Raw genomic sequence first — 19,709 nt, 5'->3', positions numbered from 1 at the left:
TTGGCAGGATAAAAAATGCGACATACTATATATGCACCTGAACTTTGTCTTTTAACATATAATGATGAATATTGTAATCAAATTTGTGGGAAAAGAAAGGATCCTGTCTTAATCACAATCCTGTGTGATTGCTTAAGGATCCTGATAGCAATCACATTTAGCCACCAGATGGCTCTAGTTTTCCTCAGTTGCGTGTCTCTGCAGACACTTGCATGTCTCTCATATTTTTAGTACTAGCGTTTCAGTAGATCTTGTAATATCCGATTGCTTTGTTCTATTTTGGATCTGAATTTTGATTAAGAAATAGAAAAGTATCCTAGGACCAGCAAGAGTGACAAACTCTAGTGAAGAGAAAGCAGGTTGCCCATATAAGAATGAATAGTTCCTATAAGTGATGTTATACTTTAGATCTTTTGATTGTGAAAGTATACATTTTTATATACTGTGTGTAGAAATAGAATACCTGTTTTTTATTGTATACAGTATGTAGGTTTAAGGTTAACCATACTCTATCGATAGTTGTCATCAATGTCTTTATAATGATACTAGTAGCAGTAACCGTAGTGATGATAATGATTGTAATAATATTAAGAAAAATGTGCTCCAATAAGACTCCAGCTAATATAATTTCCATTCTGTTGTTTTACATAAATTTAGAGTAAGCAGCTCTGCAATAAATTCAATGGATAATGGAAATGTGTTTATTGTTGTTGCTGCTTGTGATTAAAAACTACAACAAAAAGTAAATTAATGCAGTTGAACTATCAAAATAAAAAGCACCTACTGAACCACCCTGATACAATCACCAGGTGGCAGTCATGTTCTTTTGAAACAATCTAATTTTCATTGAAGGACAGGAAAAAAGAAAGCCCATGAATCGCAGGAATACACAAATACTTTAAAGTCTGAAAACATTTCAGCTGCTTTTGGATACTTTCCTGGTTGTTATTTGAACTAGATTTTTTTAATCATGCATCTCATTAGAAAAAACGATCTCATTTTTACATATTTTGATTTTATACTTTATAAAAGCAATTTATGTAACATTTTATAAAAATAACTTAGAGACTAATCTTTTCAAAGGACAAGAGAATTAAAACAAAAAAAAAGGTTGATACTGTATGTACTATTACATTTCTGGGTACTTATTTAAATTACCTGAGTTAGCTGCTTTAAGTCTTGGAGAATTTAATTTTATTTTCCCCTAGTACATAAATATTTCAAGACTTTTTACATGTTTTAATAGGTTAATATTTTCCTTCATAATTGACCTACATTAATAGAGTGGGTCGGCTTAATGTCGGTTTTTTACATAATGTTTATTATATTTGCAAGTACTGCATTTCATCAAGGGAAGAAGTCACTCACTGCTTGTTTTTTATTCACTTTTACCAGTGCAATTTTACAAATATGTTTCAAGCACCCAGGCAGCACAGAGCATTATGGCGTCAAAGAGGGCACTTCCAAATTCAGGAAGCACATCTGGTGTTGATGGCTTTTTACTGGGACCTTTTTGATCTCTGGTATAATTATTTCAGGTGTGTGAAAGGCAAAAAATGTGCCTTTGTTTTATGAAATAACACTGTTCAGTATCAAAGTGTGACTTCTGGTAGTTTTGATAATTTAACAAATGGGTTGGTAAGGACCATAATGTATAAGCATTATGATAATTTGTATGCTACAGTAGATGTGTGTATGAAAACTAAGCAGTAAAATGCAAGAGTTCGCCCAAGAAAAAAACCCAACGTAGATCTCCAGTGAGGAATCAATTGTCCGTGCATGAAAAATAATAATAATTTATTATAAAATGTTAGTAAAAAGAAGCACACTATTCTGACCTGGCCTTAAATGTTAAATGTTAATGAAATAAATGTTAAAATGTGTATTTTTTTAGTTTAATTTCACTTTAGTAATGTTCATCTGACATTTTGTTGTGTGGTATCAAAATATTCAGTTTTTTTCACCACTGTCCCAAAGAATGAAACAATTTTAATCAATGAGTTAGCTTGTTCTTAACTGAAAAGAGGCAGCATACAAAAATGGTTTGCTAATTTGTTTCATAGACTGTATAATAGGCAATATCCCCCACACATCAAATGTAGTATCTTGTAATGTGTTTGTTCTGTATTTAGTATTGCAAATAGTTGAGACTTTTGGGTTCTGCAGATTAAATGTGGATTACGTAGCATATTAGCATGTTTGTCAATTCAATTCTGTTTCTTATTATTAGATATTAATGGTAATATGTTGAATTTATATAGAGCTTTTACGTAAAAAGCCTTTATATGCAGAATGTAACTGTCATTTCTAATCTGTTCACCTTAAAGGGTAAGTCTTTTAATTATTTTTTTAATTCTGAACTACCTATTGGTTGACCAACACCAATTACAGTGGTACCTTAATTTCAATAGATGGAATTGATCAATATCATCTATTTCCTTATATGCCAAGCCCTGCTTAGCAGAGATGGCCACAAGATTCTGTTGCCAGGTTCAGTACTGGTTGGAGGAAAGGTACTGTATGTCGCTTTCCAGTGTCATTCTAAGCCTTCTCTTTGGGAATGAATGGAATGAAGCTTTGGCCAACACACCCCAACCTTATCCTTGAAGTGTCATACCCACTCACAACAGACTACCAGGAGATGTGTCTCAGAAACCATGGCAGCCAATGTTACTGCTGCTCCACCTAACAATCAATCTATCAGTCACTCCTGTCTGCTATTAAATCAGTACTTACCTTTTTTCCAAAGGGTATTTAAGACCTTATTTCCATTCACCCCTGCTCAGTCTTAGAGAGTCCTTCCTCTAGTCTTAGTGTTTCTGTTTTCTCCCTTTTCTCATTGTCTCTTCTCAGCTGCGGATCTCTCTCGTGTTGTGTTTTTTACTTTACTTTGAATTTCCCCTTGTTCTTCTTATTTTTCACTGTTTTGTTCTACACTTGTGCTTGTGGATATGCTTTTGGGTTCCCTTTTTATGCATTCTCAACTATTCAGGCTGCTAACCGTGAATGTTTTCTGAGTACAGCTTGGACTGCACATTCAATCTCTCCCCGAGACTGACGTCTGCCTGCCTGCCCTGCCTCACACCTGGATTCCCCTCACTGCCTTGCACACTGCTCTCTGTCAAGTAAAAGCAGTGATTGTTATACCGAGGTTATGAGCTGTGAACTAATTGCTCCATCACATGAGGAATTAGTCACCTTCAGGTACTGGCATGGCCCAGGTCAAATTTACAATGTCTTGACCATTGCACCAAACTTGCAGTCAGAGCAAGTAGTAACTGACTTGTTTAGTAGGTGGTTTTATCCTGGTCAACATACATTCAAAAGAATGAAAGAATGAACAATATAAAATAACACTGCACAAATACATACAGTATAGTGATATAAATTTATTTATAGAATAATCTGAGTTATAATGATGCAATAAGCAAAACTGGACAAAGTACAGTACATAAATTATGAAACAAGGATAAACCATAGAGTTTCAATGTATAGCTTGTGGGTGCTGAGGAGGCACGGGAAGGTGTTAACAGATGGTGGACTTTTGTTGTTTCTAGATAACTGGTTCCAGCATGAGGTGAAAAAAGGAGAGAATGAGCAGTCAGAAGAAACAGGAAAGACTGCACCAACATGAACCCCTCTGAGGCAAACTCTTTGGGGTGTTTTCCTTTGGCCTCAGCAAAGTCTTTCAAAATGAATAAAGTGCAAAATATCTTGAGAATTGGCACTCTAGAGGGTTTTAGATGAAAATGTTTGCATTGCCAGCAGTAAAATTCCATAGGAATGACTATTTTTGCAATATTTCATTATGTGACTTTGGCATTGTTCAGATGAGTGTTGAAGTACATACTTCTTTACCTCTGCTGAAGTCAGTGCTGAGGTATTTTGTTAAAGATAATAGTGCTATATATTCAGTGTGAAGATAGAAGAAAGCAGATGGAAGTACTGTACTGTATATACACAGAAAAAATGCAGAAAAGAGGGGATATCTAAGAACTTGCAAATTTTAGTTTTCTCACTTCTATAAAGACAAGGCATAGTTTGTTTTTTCCTCACTGTAGCATTATGAATGGGTTGCTTTTTGTACTTGATTTCTTATTTTTGTTAAACATATTTTGTTTTGTGTCAGTATACAATGTAATGAAGTTTACATTTCCATGTTTGTATAATTTATCCTACTTTAATAAGTATCTATTTGTTAGTAATCCTTCATTTGACCAGCTGCTTTATTCATTGTCTGTATACATACTGTATAGTATGAAGTAAATGGTAGACAGTCTTTTTGATTGGTTTCAGTGTGGCGGTGCTTCAATAACAAACCACATTTAGTCTGTGGTTAAGCATAGACACGAAAAGGTAACACAATGGGACAGCATATGAAAAGCAGATTTTTCCAAAATTTTCTAGCTCTTTGTACTGGAGCTTCTGTAAACTGTTTTAATTTGAGACAGGGCCAGATTAAGGTTCTTGTACTGTAGGTTCTTGGCACACCAGTTTTGAAGGCTTTTTGGTGGATGAATTTGTAATGGTGTATTAATTTCTATGAGTGGATGAGTGATTAAAAATATTTGAAATATTTTTTTGGATATCTATCCTTTCTGTATATATTGTATTTAAGGAGAGATCTTTGTTACAGTTTTTATCATACAAAAAAACATGGTCAACATTTTTTCACAGGCTCTTAAGGCTTCGTAGGCCCTAGGCACAGTGCCTATTGGATAATACGCTGCGGTGTAAGGGGGGATTTCCCAGTTCTGATACTGGGGACCTCTAAACCTACTGTTTTTTGTTCCATTTGAGCATGCAACTAAATTGAAGCCTTAATATTCAGTCTAATTCTTGCTTTAGCTTTAGCTTTCAGTTTTTAAACATGGAGGTTGCCTATTCGGTTTGTGAATTAACTTAAAAACTCCGTCATGCAATGAAAACCAGCCAATGTGTAGGTCCTCAAGACCACGTTAGGGAAACTTTGTTTTTTGTGATGAACTTTTTTTTGTTATTTAGAAACAAACAAAAAATGAACAGATAAACAGCAACAAAATTCCCTCATAATTCCCTGCTCCACAAGGAACAAATCCCTTTTCTACCTTCCTCAATCCCTCTCTATCCCAGGTGGCCTGTCCTAGTAATCCAGCTGAGCAATGGTAAAGGGACCAGCAATACCTTTTTGTCTTCTACACCTGACTCTCATACATGTAAAATGTCTTCCCTGGCACCAGGAACCCAAGCAGTAGGTTGCATCATTTATGCAACATCAGTAAAGGCCCCAAAATAAGATGTTAAATTAATGTCAAAAAGTTTTTTAGAGTACAGATGGTATGCTGAACTGACATGCTGTATAAGTTAATGTACCATAGCAGTTTCATCTTTACAGAATACAACTAGTTGAATTTCTAATGGAATGGTTTTTGCAATATGTTTTTCAGTCACTAAAACAGATTGTGTAAATTTACTTTTCTTTATAAAATCCCATGGTAGGTAATGCAGCAAACTAATTGTACCATGAAGTAGTTCAAGTAGGTAGCTGCATCAGCATGTGTAGGCTGCAAAGGAACAAGTAAAGGTTTCTTCCATGCTGAAAAGAGAAGAAAAGAAACACGTTTCGTCTGTGGAGCCTTCTTAGGGTGTGTTCTCAGCCAAAGAAGGCTCCACAGCCGAAACATTGTGTTTCTTTTCTTCTCTTTTCAGCATGGATTAAAACTTTACTTGTTCTTAATTGTAGCATGCTATTTTACTTTAAAATATACAGTACAAATAATTTTCTCTGTTGTATGATTAATGATTATTGTTTCAAGAGATTTTAATGTAGTTTTGTTTCTGACTCTGTATCTTGTTTCACTTCAATGTAAACTCACCCAATGACACAACATGCTTCAACCAAAGTAAAACAGAAGCAGCATGAAAGTGAAATAGAGTGTGTATAAAATCCTATCAGTTACTTCTTATCAGGTCTAATTGGGTAATTTAATTTAATACCTAAAATAAAGGCTTGACTTTATTTTCTCATCTGGTAGCAATCTAAAGTTTTTAGTAGTGATGTGATGTGTTGTGATAATAATACATCCAGGAAAAGAAAAGAAAATATGCTGATGCAACAGTCTACATTTTACATCATTAGCTCTTTGGGCCCGTACAGTACATAATGTTATTAAAGTTTCATATAGTGAGCACGGAAAATGAAACATACAGCCATGGCTTTCATAAGAAATGAAGATCATATGGTTACTATCTCAATGTCTATTAAGAGTATTCTCCATGGACGATCATAGTGTTATGATCCACTGCATTGAGAACAATATGAATCCAGGAACCCCATAATCTTTAAATTCAGTCCGTCAGTGTAGGGCATTTGTTTGGGCCTGCAGAATGGACTGGGTCTTCTTTGAAATGATTCCAGAGTGGTAGTATACTGTCATTTTTTGTATTGTGTTGACCAAAATCTTACAAAATATACGAATGTATATGTGGTCTTGTGCATTGTACCATTTTAAAATAACATTCTCTGAATTAATTTCTACACTTTTAACCAAATATCCAAACATTTTGAGTGCCTTTTGTAACACTTCCTCACACCAGATTGCTTGGAGACACTCTAGAGTTACCATGGCAACTGATGCAACCTTAACTGCTACATCTGTTAATTCAGCAGTTACTGTGATAACACGATGAGGACGAAAATCAATTCCACCTGACCTCGATTAAAATTCACTTACCTCATTCATCACTGGATATTTAAATATCAGTGTCTACATCAGTTCTTAGAGCTTTGTCTTGAGTCTTGGCTTCTTCTTTGTTTTGCTCCTCCTCAAGTCTACTTTTGGTTCTAAATTTCAGTTCACTTGGCTTTGCATTTGGATTTCACCTGTGCATTCCATTATCACTGCTGACCACAAACTATCCTTTGTTTTCTCTCAGACTTGCTTGTGGGTTTTCCTTTGATGCCCTTTTCTACTTGTCCTCCTGGTTTGCTGGATTTCCCAATTGTTTGCTTGATATTACCTTGGTCTGTTGTCTATCTTCGTTGCTTCACCTGCAACTATGTTCAACTCACAGCCACAGACAGCTGCTCCAAATCACACTTGCTTTTCAAACAGTGCTCGCCTGATGAAAAATAAAAAAAACTAAAAAGTCTTTCTCAAAAGTAGCCCCTTCAAGTTTGGAGTTTCCCATTTAACTTGATTTTGCTGCTTATATGCAAAAACCTTCACTTGTCTACTTTCAGTGTCATCTGCCCAGTTTTGAATTTTAACTAAATAATGGTATTTGTTTTTTGTAATTACTCATAATTAGACCAGAGTCCTTTCTTTAAAGTAAGAAAGATATAACTAGATAAGGTTCTACCAAACAGGCTAACTTCCCTGTAAGTTTTATGTAATAACATATGTTGGTGCTTTCTCTTGTGTACTTTCGGAAATAAAATAAAACAAATTGCTTCATTTAAGAGGGTAAGTCAGTTGAATTTCTCTTTTTACAATGCTGATTTGGAGACTTACTTACTGCGCCTAACTGTGAAGCAGCAGCCAATGACCCACTGGTCTGGAATCCAGAGCCCTACACAGGGCTACACAGTGCTGCCCTAGTTGATTCCCAATTTGTTGACTAGTGCTGCAGTTGGTTCTATATATCTTGTGATATATTCTATTTCACTTGTGTCTGTGACAAATATTTTTTTTAATCTTTTACTGTACTTTAATAACACATTTGTTCTCAGACAAAGACACTGATGGCTCAAACACTTTTTTGACAATTTCCACATTCAGAAAAAAAAACATTTGTATCAAGAAATCCTACCAGAAAGAAGGACTATCAGACTTGCTCTTGATCAATTATTTCCTTTTTTTAATTTTCCATATGCATTGGGGTCTTTATTTTTCAGGTTTTAGAAAAAAGATTGAATATTCAGATTTGATTCTAAGCTGAGGTTTTAATCATTTATGCTAATAATAAGACTTTAAATCAAACATTTAAACAGGCTAAAGTCAACTAAAGGTATCATGTTCTACAGATGCATCTACATTAGATTAAATTTCAGAATTACTGTGTTCTGTAAGAAGATTTAATTTAATCAAAACTAAGAACATGGGTGCAAATAAAGTATTAAAAGTAATAAACCAAAAATCCTAGTTTAAAATCTTTCTCCCTATTATTAATTAATACATTACCTATGCTAAAAATAGTGTATTCACAGTTTAGTAAAGACAAAAAACTCAAGTTTTAGAAGAAATGTTTATTTTAACAACTGGAGTACATGCCAAAAAATAATAATTTACAGCAGCACTTTTTTTATTATACTTCCATCCAGTTCCATAGAGACCATCTGAAATGCAATGAGCAATGCTATCATGTAATTGCATTGCTCTTAAGAAAACACCCATGCTATCTGATGGATACTGTATTGAGTTGCATTGAAATATTAAATAACTGTTTTTATTCAATGTGGGGAACATTGTTGTATATTAGCAGATGAAAAGTGATATACAACACATTAGAATATAGTACCTAAAGATGACAGTACTTTACACTGTACCTTTAATTTAGCTAAGGAAAAAATATATACACCTTTAAAACAGGTTAATGTGTACTGCATAATGCAAAATTGTAGATCTGTTACACACAACATTAATAGTTACTAAATGATATATAAAAATTGATGCATTAAAATAGCATTCACATGCAACTTTTACACAGTGTATTTTATTCTTTATTTTTGGACCATGACATGATTCCTTTTACATAAAATTCACAGCTACTTTTAAGGGTACATATCATCTTGCATACAATATGCAATCTAGCAAATATTTCATTTTGCATGATGAAGTTTAACCAACTAAAGTAAAGAATCCAGACCAACTATGTAAACACGTCTTTACTTCTAGATAAAAAAAAATTGGTATGCTCTTCTGATTTACATTTCTAAAATATGTTTCTTGCAAAAAACGCATTCAAGGAGCTCTGGAATCCAGCAAAGGATTGTGTATAAACATTACACTTTTGTAGCATTGTATTATGACAGATTAAGGATTTTTTATTATCACTGTTCACAATTTATGTTTTTAGTATTTTGAATTCCAGTTTCAGCAATAACAACTGGCTTTTGTTCTCAAAGTGGGTTAACATACAGCTCAGATGGTTGTCATTTAGACATCTATCCTCTTGATCCTGATCTGCTAGCTCTGAGCTGACGCACACAATTGGTTTCACAGTTTTCAATCCCAACATGTAGGCTGTCTGCAGATTTAAAATAACAGTAGGAGGTGACTTTGAATTTGACCACATTTCAGTCAGAAGACCTGTAACACTTTTTTCAGATTTAATTTATTGCCTGGCAGTATGAGCAGTGCACGACTCTTATATGGTTAACTGGTATTAACAAGACTTTTGTTTTTGTTAAGTGTATTTTCTAAATCATTGTTTGGTCAAAACTAAAAATGTGTCTTTTATTCTGGTGAAGCTCATCGTAGTGTGAACTGTAAATAAAACACTAAGCTAATTCCCAGATAGCAGGCAGACAGGCCATAAGGTCTTAAAGGAGTGGTGCCAACAATGGTGCATACTTATAAGTAAAACAAAATACTGTGTGCAAAAGAAACAAAAATTCACCTCCTGTTAGCAATGTTGGTGGATTATTAGTGGTATAGCTGATGATGGAAGGGGGGGGAAATGAAATTTTGGATTTATAATTAAGATTGAATTTTTTAAAAGGAACATTATGTTAAAACTGAACAGTGCATTGGTAAAACCTTATTTAGAATATTGTGTACAGTTTTGGTCACTGCATTGCAAAAAAGATATTGGTGGTCTGGAATTAGTCCAGAGAATAGCAGACTGGTGTTAAAAGCATGCCTTACACTGACAGGTCAAAAGAATTGAAGCCTTTTAGTCTTTAACAGAAGATTTTGAGGGAACCTGATCCAAGTATTCATAATCCTCAAAAGCATTTCCAAAGTTAAACCAATGGACTTCTCCTGAATAAAAAAGTGAAACACAAAGCAGGGTTTGCAAGTGAAAGCGATGAAGAAGGTCCCTTTTAAACTGAGAATAAGGGCACTTATTCTAAAGAAAAGGCTGGACCCGATTCACAGATCAATTAGTTACTAACTATTAAACAGGCTAGATGGACTGAGTGACCTCTTATTTGTAGCCTTTTTTCTATGTTTCTGAGCTTTAATTGTGAAGGAGTGTTTCTACTGAGTTTTTTCTAAATTAGCAACATGATCTGGGCTAATGGTTTTAACTTAGCAGTTGGTAGAATTGATCAAATAACATTAAAATATTCAGGTGAATGATGATTACCACAAAAACTTAAAGAGTGAGTGCACGTGTGTTCATTTCTCTGAAAATGAAACAGTTTGGCAAAACCTAATGGAATTTAATCACAAATACAATTCCTTATCTGGTCTTTTTGTGCCATATATTTACAGATGTTGCTCAAAAGGGTTTTGAAGTAAAAATTACCCTCTCAAATTTGTGGGTATACTTTAACTGGAAAATACTGAGATCTCAGGTTTAACATGGTGGGAGAATGTAAATGAAGAAAAGAATGTAAAATATTATTTTAACAAAACCAATGGTCAACAAAAAGAGCCTAGCATGCTGTTGAGGAAAATGTTTATTTATCATAGGTTATATACTTACCGTATTAAACAAAAATGTAAAAGACTTAAAAAACTTTTTTAAAACAACATCTGGTTTATGTGCCAAGTTCTGAATGATCACTATGCTTATGTGTTATATGTGATCACTGTGGTCCCATTATTGACTGCAATGCAATATGTGTTTGATTAAATAAAATAATGTATTAACAAGAAAACTCTCCTTAATTTTATCTATATTTATTAAAGAGCTGGGTTTTGTATTTAAATGTACCCTTCATGTTTATGTTGCATATGTATAAGAATTAATTTACATAATAAATAATATTTATGCAATTTATCAGGCATTCTGTTAGCAACACCAACTGCACACAACACTATATCGGAAATATTTTTTCTCAATTTTCCTTGTGAAAGTATACTTGTACAATTTCTTGCAAAGCTTGTGTTTCAGTCCCCTGTTATATTTTCTTTCAAAAACAGAATCTGTATTGCAGAATTGTCATACTGAAAGAATACTCTGCACTTCCCCCTGCATAACACAACAATTTTGAACTGATGGCCCAGTATTTTGCCCCCCTTACGAAAAGCTCTATTACTGTATATTTGGGATATGCATTACCAAAAATCCCATTAGTAGTGTAGAACTGAAGATAACTCAAACTATTAACATTTATATGCAGCTCAGTTTCCTGATTCCTTTTCAGCTATTCAATCAAATTTAAACATAGGGGAAAGGAGCCTTGTGCGTCACAGAAATCCATCCACAGGAACAGCAAAGTAAAGTGGTTTCTTTACAGAAAGCACAACCATTGCCACACTATAATTGTGTCTTGTGTAAGTTAAAATATATATTATTGAACAAATTACTTTCACTATTTATATTTTATACAAAAATAATATGAATTAAAAATGTATTTGTTGGTCCGTGTCCCTGACACTTATGTATTTGAGTTTAGTAATGTAGCTGTTCATAAATGATTCATCCAGACTATAATAAATCATCACATTCAATCCTAGTACATATACAGGTTTTAAAAAAGTACAGATATAGTTTGGTTCAATATATGCACACAGTATGGTTTTCAAAGACAAATGGATGTATATGTTTTGGGGTTAAATTGTACCCACTTGTCCATGCTGAAGGCCTGTTAAAGTCTCACTTTATAAAGCTCACAACAGATTTTAAAATATTATCCAAAATAAGTTAGAAAACATCTTCAAATAAGAGTAACAAAATGAAAATAAAAGTAAGAGAATGTAAAAGTTTGTCCCCTTTGGGATACAGTAGTATTTGTGGGAAAACTGATAGACATTAGAATACAAATTAAACTATGTTATGTTAGACACTTTTAAGATAGAACTCTGTTGAATTAAAAAATAAAACATTCCTTTTGCAACAAGCTTAATATTTATCAGAATCGGAAGAGCTTATTTAATTGAATTATTAAAAAAGACTAACTCATAATGTGTCGGACATCATCGAACTATTGCTTTATGAAAAAAACAACTCTGCACAGCTCTTAAAATCATCAGCTATGAAAGTTAATTTAAATATAGTGCTCTTAACAAAAAAAGTTTTTCGATTCAATCAGAAATAAAAATATTGTTTTTTGCGTATGCTAATTTAATTTATATGTAGACCAGTATTTTAAGTCTTGATCCATCTGAGAACAAGCCAGAATTTTAAAACTATCTCGATGAGGGTTTCCACAAACATTTTCAGTACTTCAAAAGAGCTTTGTGTTGACGTTTCAAATGAGACATGCAGAGATTTTACATATGTGATCCAAAACACTTTGATGAAGTTTCTCTTACACTCAGGTCATTCTTTTCAGATTCGAAATATAGTTAGTTACCATCCATTTTAAATGGTGTTAGTTTTAAGTTTTACTCATGTCTTGAAAATGGCAATCATTTCTCTAACAGCTGAACTATCAAATGAATAAAAACCAAAACAAAAGTTATGTCAAATATAGATCTTGCTGTTGAATATTTACAGAAAGTCTAGTCCAATTATTGGTTTCCATCATTTTGTTATGGAGACCAGTCAAAAGGTTCACATACAGTATGAACGCATGGTGGTATTGTCAGTCCTTTCCATTGAATCATTGTAAACATCTTCACCAATGCAATGACTTAGATCAAGATTATATTGCATTCATTTCCAGTTGAGTTTCTTTAAAAGTCTACTTGGATGAAGTCTTTAAAATGTGACTATTATATCAGACACTCCTTGGGGCCCTGTCGACTTCATGGGTCCTCCTGTTTCTGCCCTTCTTGTTTTCTTGAAGGTGTTTCCATTTGTTGGTGTGTGCTTGGGTATTGGCAGCTTTCTGTCTGCGTTGCTTCCGTTCCCTTTTCCACACCTGCTCACAAAATTCATCCATGGTGTTCAGGTTGGGATGGTTGATAAGGGACATGAAGTCTCTGTACCAGACCTTCTGGTTAGGTGGGACAATTCCATGGCCCTCCTTTGGCTTCACGCTTTCACCCTCTTCGTCTTTATGAAGCAGCTCTTCCAGGTGTTCTGTGTCAATTACCTCCAGCGTGACCTTGACCAAAATCTGAATGAATCCATGCTCTACAGCATGACAGTAGTAGATTCCGGAATCTTTTTTCTGAAGGCTGCGAATGAGAAGGCCTTGTTCTGTTCTTATGAATCTTTCCTCTGTTTTTATCTGCAATTTGAATAGAAATAAAACATTAAAGCAAATTAATAATAATAATAATTAGTAGTTCAGGTGGGTAGCTGCGTCAGCATGCGTAGGCTGCAAAGGAACAAGTAATAGGTTTATTCCATGCTGAAAAAAAGAAGAAAGAGAACACAACGTTTCGGCTGTGGAGCCTTCTTCAGGTGTGCACACCTTCAGGCACACATGAAGAAGGCTCCACGGCCGAAACATTGTGTTCTCTTTCTTCTTTTTTTCAGCATGGAATAAACCTATTACTTGTTCCTTAATAATAATAATGTCGCTTTATTAGCCCTATACAATTTCTTGCATTAGGAATTTGTCTTTTTGCATACCTCAGCTTGCTCTCCATGAGACACAGACACAAACAGGGAGAGAAGCTTGGGGTCAGAGCACAGGGTCAGCCATTGTACAGTGCCCCTGGAGCAGCTGGGGTTAAGGGCCTTGCTCAGGGGCCCAACGGAGTAGGATTCCTCTGCCGGCTGCTGAATTTGAACTGGCAACCTTCCAGTCACAGGCACAGATCCTTAGCCACAGAGCCACCGCTCTGCCCCATTATAGCCATTATAGGCTTCAACTGCCATTGTCATGTGATGTTGTACAGGTGTTCAAATGAATTTTGTATTAACAGAATATCGTAATCAATGATGGATGCTCATAGCGGTAAAAGTGGTTCAAAAAAGTTTTATGTTCACATCATATCCACTGAGGCTTAAAAACCCAAGACAAAAATTTTTCATTTTCTTAAACTAATAGTACCCTTAATGTATTTTCATCACATTCACGTAAGGTTTTATCCCAGCTTGCCACTGCAAATCCCTTGACACCAAGAGATATACAAACAGGACATAATGCATCTTGTAACAACAGGAAAGAAAAAACAAACAATCATTCTGTGCAAATTCTAGAAGTCTGGCTTTAGAAAAATCCTAAGCCCATGCTGACCATTTTTTAATGAAATATTGAGAGAGACAAATATTTGATGATCCCAGGTGACTAATTACATAAATTCAGGGTAATGGATCTATAGCTGAGGTGTGGTTTCTCTTTTGAAACTCAGGGCAGTTGAATTCTATAAAAAGTACTACATGCTGTCAAAGTAAGTAACATTTTTAACAGTGCTCTATATTTCTGAGTGGAGCAAAGTTTTAATCATTAGTCAAAAACATAATATTGTACAGGTAGGTAAAAAACATGTATCATAAAATTTAATTTTAAACTGGCAAATGAAAGTGAAGTTTATTTAATGAAATATGTGCCTAACTATTGCTACAATTATAGCTATTGTGATCATACAAATTTAAATTTATAAGAACATCTGAAGTAGTTTAAGAAAGGGAAATTTGATTTACCTCATTTTTCTGATCCTCATTCTGTTTCTGAAATTGCCAGTAGACCAGAGAACGCTGAGATCTGGGACTGCACTCCAAGAAAGTGCTGCTGTTTTCCACTCCATAAATAATCTTATCTTCCAGTGTCCCTTGGCCATTTAAGTCATCTACCAGAATAAACAAACACAATTCCATTTTACATCTCTAGTCACTTTTTCTAGACTGTACAATACATACAGTAGATATCTGACCCTGCTAGAATGTGGTAGAATTATGTTAGAATGTGAAAGGGATTAATGCTACTTGGCTCTAAAATCGATACTCTTTTACTCTGCCTTTTGACTTATGTCTAAGTCACTGCATGGCAATTGGTGCAATGGACTATAGTGGTAAAGTGTATTTATGCCATAAAAGTATGCATGAGGGAGTACAATGAAGCGGAATTACTGTCTTGTTTCCATAAGGGTAGGTAATAGATTCTTGTGAGGAACATTGACAAAGATTTTGGTGTTATAATCCATCTTCTGTGAATTAAAGAAAAAGGTACAACTCTAGGAAGGCCTTGTTAGTGTGATTGTTACCTTACTGAAGACATGTACTGTAGGTGATACTTGACCATTCACAATTCCTGAAACAGGTACTATACTTTGTCAAAAAGGGAATTGCTGGTCTCTTTGTGCCACATTTAACTTCTGCCTTGCTAAAGGTTAATAGCTGCACTGTATTTCATTAACATTTTGTCAGTGCTTTTTATGGATTCATAAATAAGACATATGAATTAAAACATGGATGTCTCTTTATCTATGACAAGTCTCTGTAACTTCAAGTACCTGTTAAGCTGAGAGAGCCTTTTAATAAAATCAAAGTATATTGTTTTCTTACAAATAGATATACTGTATATTTTTCCTTGATTTGCACACATTGTCTTCTGGTGTTTTTTAAACATATTCCCTTTGTCAGATATAAAAAAGACACGAGAAACAGTTCACAGTTTCAGGTTTACAGATTGTGATTAAACCAGAGCTTTAAATTAGGTTCATTTAGAAGACTTTTAATCATCTAGAAATGAAAAACCATAGCAGAGAGAACATTACATGTCTTCATAAAACAATAGAAATGCTGTTATTCTGAAGCTTTTAGATTAAATCTATTAGATTTAGATTAGATTAAATCTTAAATTACTGTGGATTTTTGATCTGCCAGCTGTCACCATTCTGAAAACTAAAATTCCAGAAATGCACTTCTCTATTGTTTCTAGGCTAAGGTACCAGGCCACATTTTAGTGCTCAGTCAGTTTTAGTTTACAAAACAACAAGCTGATCCTCAAGCCTTTCATGAGAAATCAATGTGTGGTCTGCACAGTGTGGGTGGCTGGAAACTCTCTTTTTTATAGACAATAAGGAAAGAATATAGAACGACAAATAGCATGTTGGTAATTTGAATAAAGGGCATACTTAACAAGTAGAAAACTCAGGAGTCTCCTTGCACATTATGACTGCCAATTAATATAAAAGTTAATAAAACCAAAACAAAAAAATGGATGCATTTGAGAAAGCTTTTTGAAAGTATTCAAAATTAATTGTCTCCTTAAAACAAAATATGAAAATTAAATTAATACATAGGTCTTCAAGGATTCTTGAAGGACTCTTTTTGTTTAATACTTAATACTAATATTAAGAAAGAGAAAAACATAACAACTACAACCTTAAATGACTCAGAGTTAAGCAAACATTTCCCCATAACTACACATACAGAAAAATAAAAGATTAAATTAACAGATGAATCCAATATACAAACACAACACATTATCAAGCCTTGCTCAATAGACTTGATTTTCCTCTTCCTGTGTAACAATGGGTAAAACTTAAACGTTTTAAAGAGGAGAATTTTACCATGATGTTGTAAATCTGAACACTGTGTGAGAGGGTCCCCATTTCTGATGTCTTGTCGTCGCGTTCGCCTGAAATCAAATGATAAAAACTAAATATTTAATGGGTATACTAATTAATGACATATCACACTAATTTGTGATTATTTTTTCATGTTACAAACACATTGTTTTGTCTTACTTATTGCAAATTACAAAATACAAAAACTGATGTTCAGTCCAGTAGTCAAGGGTATTCTGTCTTAGAATGTAAACCTTGAAGGTTTTTAGCTACAATCCATTTTTTTTGTTTGCGAGACAGAAAGGACATACCACAATAAACAAGTACAATAGAAAAAATGAATCAATTGCAACTGCTTTATTGCCTACAGTGAAATCTATCGACAAAGCAAATAATTGATAATGTATTTTAGATCCAAGGTCAATGGATGCCATGCTTTGCTTCTTCTCTCTAGTTTGTTTCATCCATGAATTCACCCAGTTTGTAACTTTAGCAGATTGTAGCAGAGGTTCGATGATCCAATCGATACATGGAAGCAGAGCTACTGGCTTCTTTTACAGGGTAATACTGCATTCATCAAGAAGTCACAGAGCATTGTGGAACAAAAGTAACACGAAGCCATGCAGCAGACATTAAAATCAATAACCCAATGAAGCACAAACTGGTAGGAGGGCATTTAATTAAAATACTGGCAAACTTTTTTGTGTGTGTTCGCTTTAGGTAAAATGCCAGATATAATTTTGTTACAAAGGGTAATATTAATGATAAAACATACTGCTCTGCTTTTCCATGCTGCAAAATTGTACCTCAAGATTTAACTTTAGGGAGCATTTATCTCAGATGTGCATCCTGCATGTGTGATTTTACTATTTTCTTCTCTTAAGAGAAACATGCCCATGTATTTTGTGTAACTGAAAGCCAAAGTAGGCTTTAGAAGTTTCTTTTTACATTATATGTATTATATGTTCTATATTTACTGTTTTTTCAGTGTTCAGTGAGAAAAAAAACAGAAGATTCCTTTTTATAAATCTTATGAAAAGATACTGTACAGTAGTTCTGTTTTGGTTCTCTTTTCTTCGAAATCACTGCTGAAAACCGAAAGCATAAAATTGTTAACATTATTTATTTTTTGTCGTTTTGTTTGTTCTGATTTTTTTATTGTACACAAAGTTTAAATAAGTAAAACATCTATTTGTTCTTGATGTTTCAGAAAAAAAGTCCTTCATCCTTTAGCTCTAAATTATTTCACTACAGGTACTTTATACAACAATGCCAGTAAGTATAAATTGCTTTCAAACATTTCCTGACAAATTATTTTTGTCTGGAATGCAGTTACTGTCCTGGTAGCAAAACAAGCAACACATTGAGTGTCTCTTGAGTGCCAGACCTTTTCTATAAAGTCATCTTGGCATGTGAAAATCTTCTGAAAAACAGATTTGCCTGTGTTAAAAAGGTAAAAAAAATGTCTTATGGAAAAGAGGAAATTAGTTTATCTAAAAGAATCTCCATAGTCCACCGTGAAGTGACAAGATTTACACGTCTGTAATGTTAAACAATGCAGATGTAGGAGTTCTGTGGCATGGATTTTAATGTGCTTATTTTTATTTGTACTTTCTGACAGGTGTGGAATACCAGAGATTTTGTTTTCTATTAGACAAATTAAAAGGAGGTGATGTTCCATGAAAGCCAGAACTGCTTCCTAATGAGCATTTTTTAATCATCTAAAAGACTTGAACATTCAGGGCTTGATTGATCATAGCACCACCATTGTTAAATAAATCACAAAAATCTGCCCTTGTAAAGCTGTCTTTTGTTTCTTAACAAGTTGAAGAAATATATTCAGATGTGAACACACATCTGAAGTACCTTGCAATGCCTAATAAAATCCCATTTAATGTTTTCATTATGCTTTGAAAGCCCTTTTGGCATACTCAAAGAGGCATTGTGTAGATCTAAGAAGCATGTCTATTTTTTTAGTAGTTCAGTTTTTGTTTAGTTCCATGAGATAAATATATGAATGTAACAGACAGATATACAGTCATAATCCATACAGCTAAAACATAAGTAAAATGTAAAAGGGATTTAAAACTTCATACAAAAAACTCTACATTTTACATTTAAATCAAACAAGACTAAATGCAACTACTTTTGTTTATTTTATGGTAATGCATAAAACTATTTGCATGACATGTCCAAATGTAAACTGCATGGATTAAAACTCACATTTTGAAATAATAAAGATGGGACGAAAAACAATTATTACTGAAAAAAATCAGAAGATTAAACTGTCTGTTTATGCTAATGTCTTAGATACGTTCCCGCATTATGTGCTAATTATACAATGCAAGTTTGGATTATGTTCTTTGGTCTTTGGCCACCTTTTTAAATCACTCCTGTTCTATAACTCATTGTTGCCTAGAAGTTGCCTAGTGTGCCTGGCAAGTAGCAACTACTAGGAAAATGGTACTGTTAGTATAGCTTTCTCTCTCCTGTTAGAGCCAAAAAGCAAGTGGAGACTGAGGTTGAGGTAATTTCTGGAGCTGTTGGTTTCAGGTGTCTAAAAATAAACCCTTTTCATTACCACCCATTGCCTGTGGCTGAATATAAATAAACAAATAGGTTACTACCTTTTTAAACCAGTACATGCAGTATGTTGAAATGGCATCTGTAATGTTACAGGAACCTTTGGTAATGCATTAAAATGACCCGCCTGTCTGAAATCTTTTCTGTTTAAACTAAGCTTTTGCTTAATTTTTTTTAATAAACATTCTTTATTGCATTCTAGCAGGACTCTGTCGTCTGTTTCTCATTTCTCTGTTTAAGCAAATATTTTGTAAAGATATTTGGCACCTCCTGTAGCACAGTTTGAATATGTATTCCTTTGATTACCAAGCCTGGTTTAGATTCCAGAACTCAGCCAGTCAGTTGTACCTCTTTGCAGTGGGGAAGTATCGGGAACATTCAGTACCATCCCAGGCACAGTAGGGGTCTCTTGCTAAGCAACACTCTGCGCACGCCTTCCCATAGACATCACAGCGGTGCAAGGGGATCTGTGAAACTCCAATGGCTGAGCCAAGATAGAGCTGTTGCTGTAAAAGCAGAAAGTTCAGTGTGTGTTTAAATGTCCTTAATCAAAATGTAAGTTTTACAAACCTTGTAAATAATAAAGGAGAATGCAAGAAAATGTATTCCAGTGGTCTGTAG

The 19,709-nt window shown here is 34.1% G+C and overlaps 1 protein-coding gene across 2 annotated transcripts in view; it reads right to left on the bottom strand.

Moving 5' to 3' along the window:
- Positions 1–8,212: 8,212 nt before the first annotated feature.
- The window catches only part of sema3ab (sema domain, immunoglobulin domain (Ig), short basic domain, secreted, (semaphorin) 3Ab), a 219,544-nt gene continuing 208,047 nt past the window's right edge, over positions 8,213–19,709 (bottom strand). For both annotated transcript variants that reach the window (XM_088647165.1, XM_088647166.1), the window contains exons 16-19: positions 19,437–19,594; positions 16,509–16,576; positions 14,638–14,783; positions 8,213–13,273 (exon numbers count right to left, since the gene is read on the bottom strand). In XM_088647165.1, coding sequence (XP_088503291.1) covers positions 12,818–13,273; positions 14,638–14,783; positions 16,509–16,576; positions 19,437–19,594 — 828 coding nt within the window. In that variant the 3' untranslated portion in view covers positions 8,213–12,817. The remainder of the gene's footprint in view (positions 13,274–14,637; positions 14,784–16,508; positions 16,577–19,436; positions 19,595–19,709) is intronic.

This window comes from Lepisosteus platostomus, chromosome 9 (assembly GCF_059453375.1).
Source record: "Lepisosteus platostomus isolate fLepPlt1 chromosome 9, fLepPlt1.hap1, whole genome shotgun sequence".
NCBI lineage: Eukaryota > Metazoa > Chordata > Actinopteri > Semionotiformes > Lepisosteidae > Lepisosteus > Lepisosteus platostomus.
Note: the sequence above shows the minus strand (reverse complement) of the source record. Positions and strands in the feature narration are given on the sequence as shown.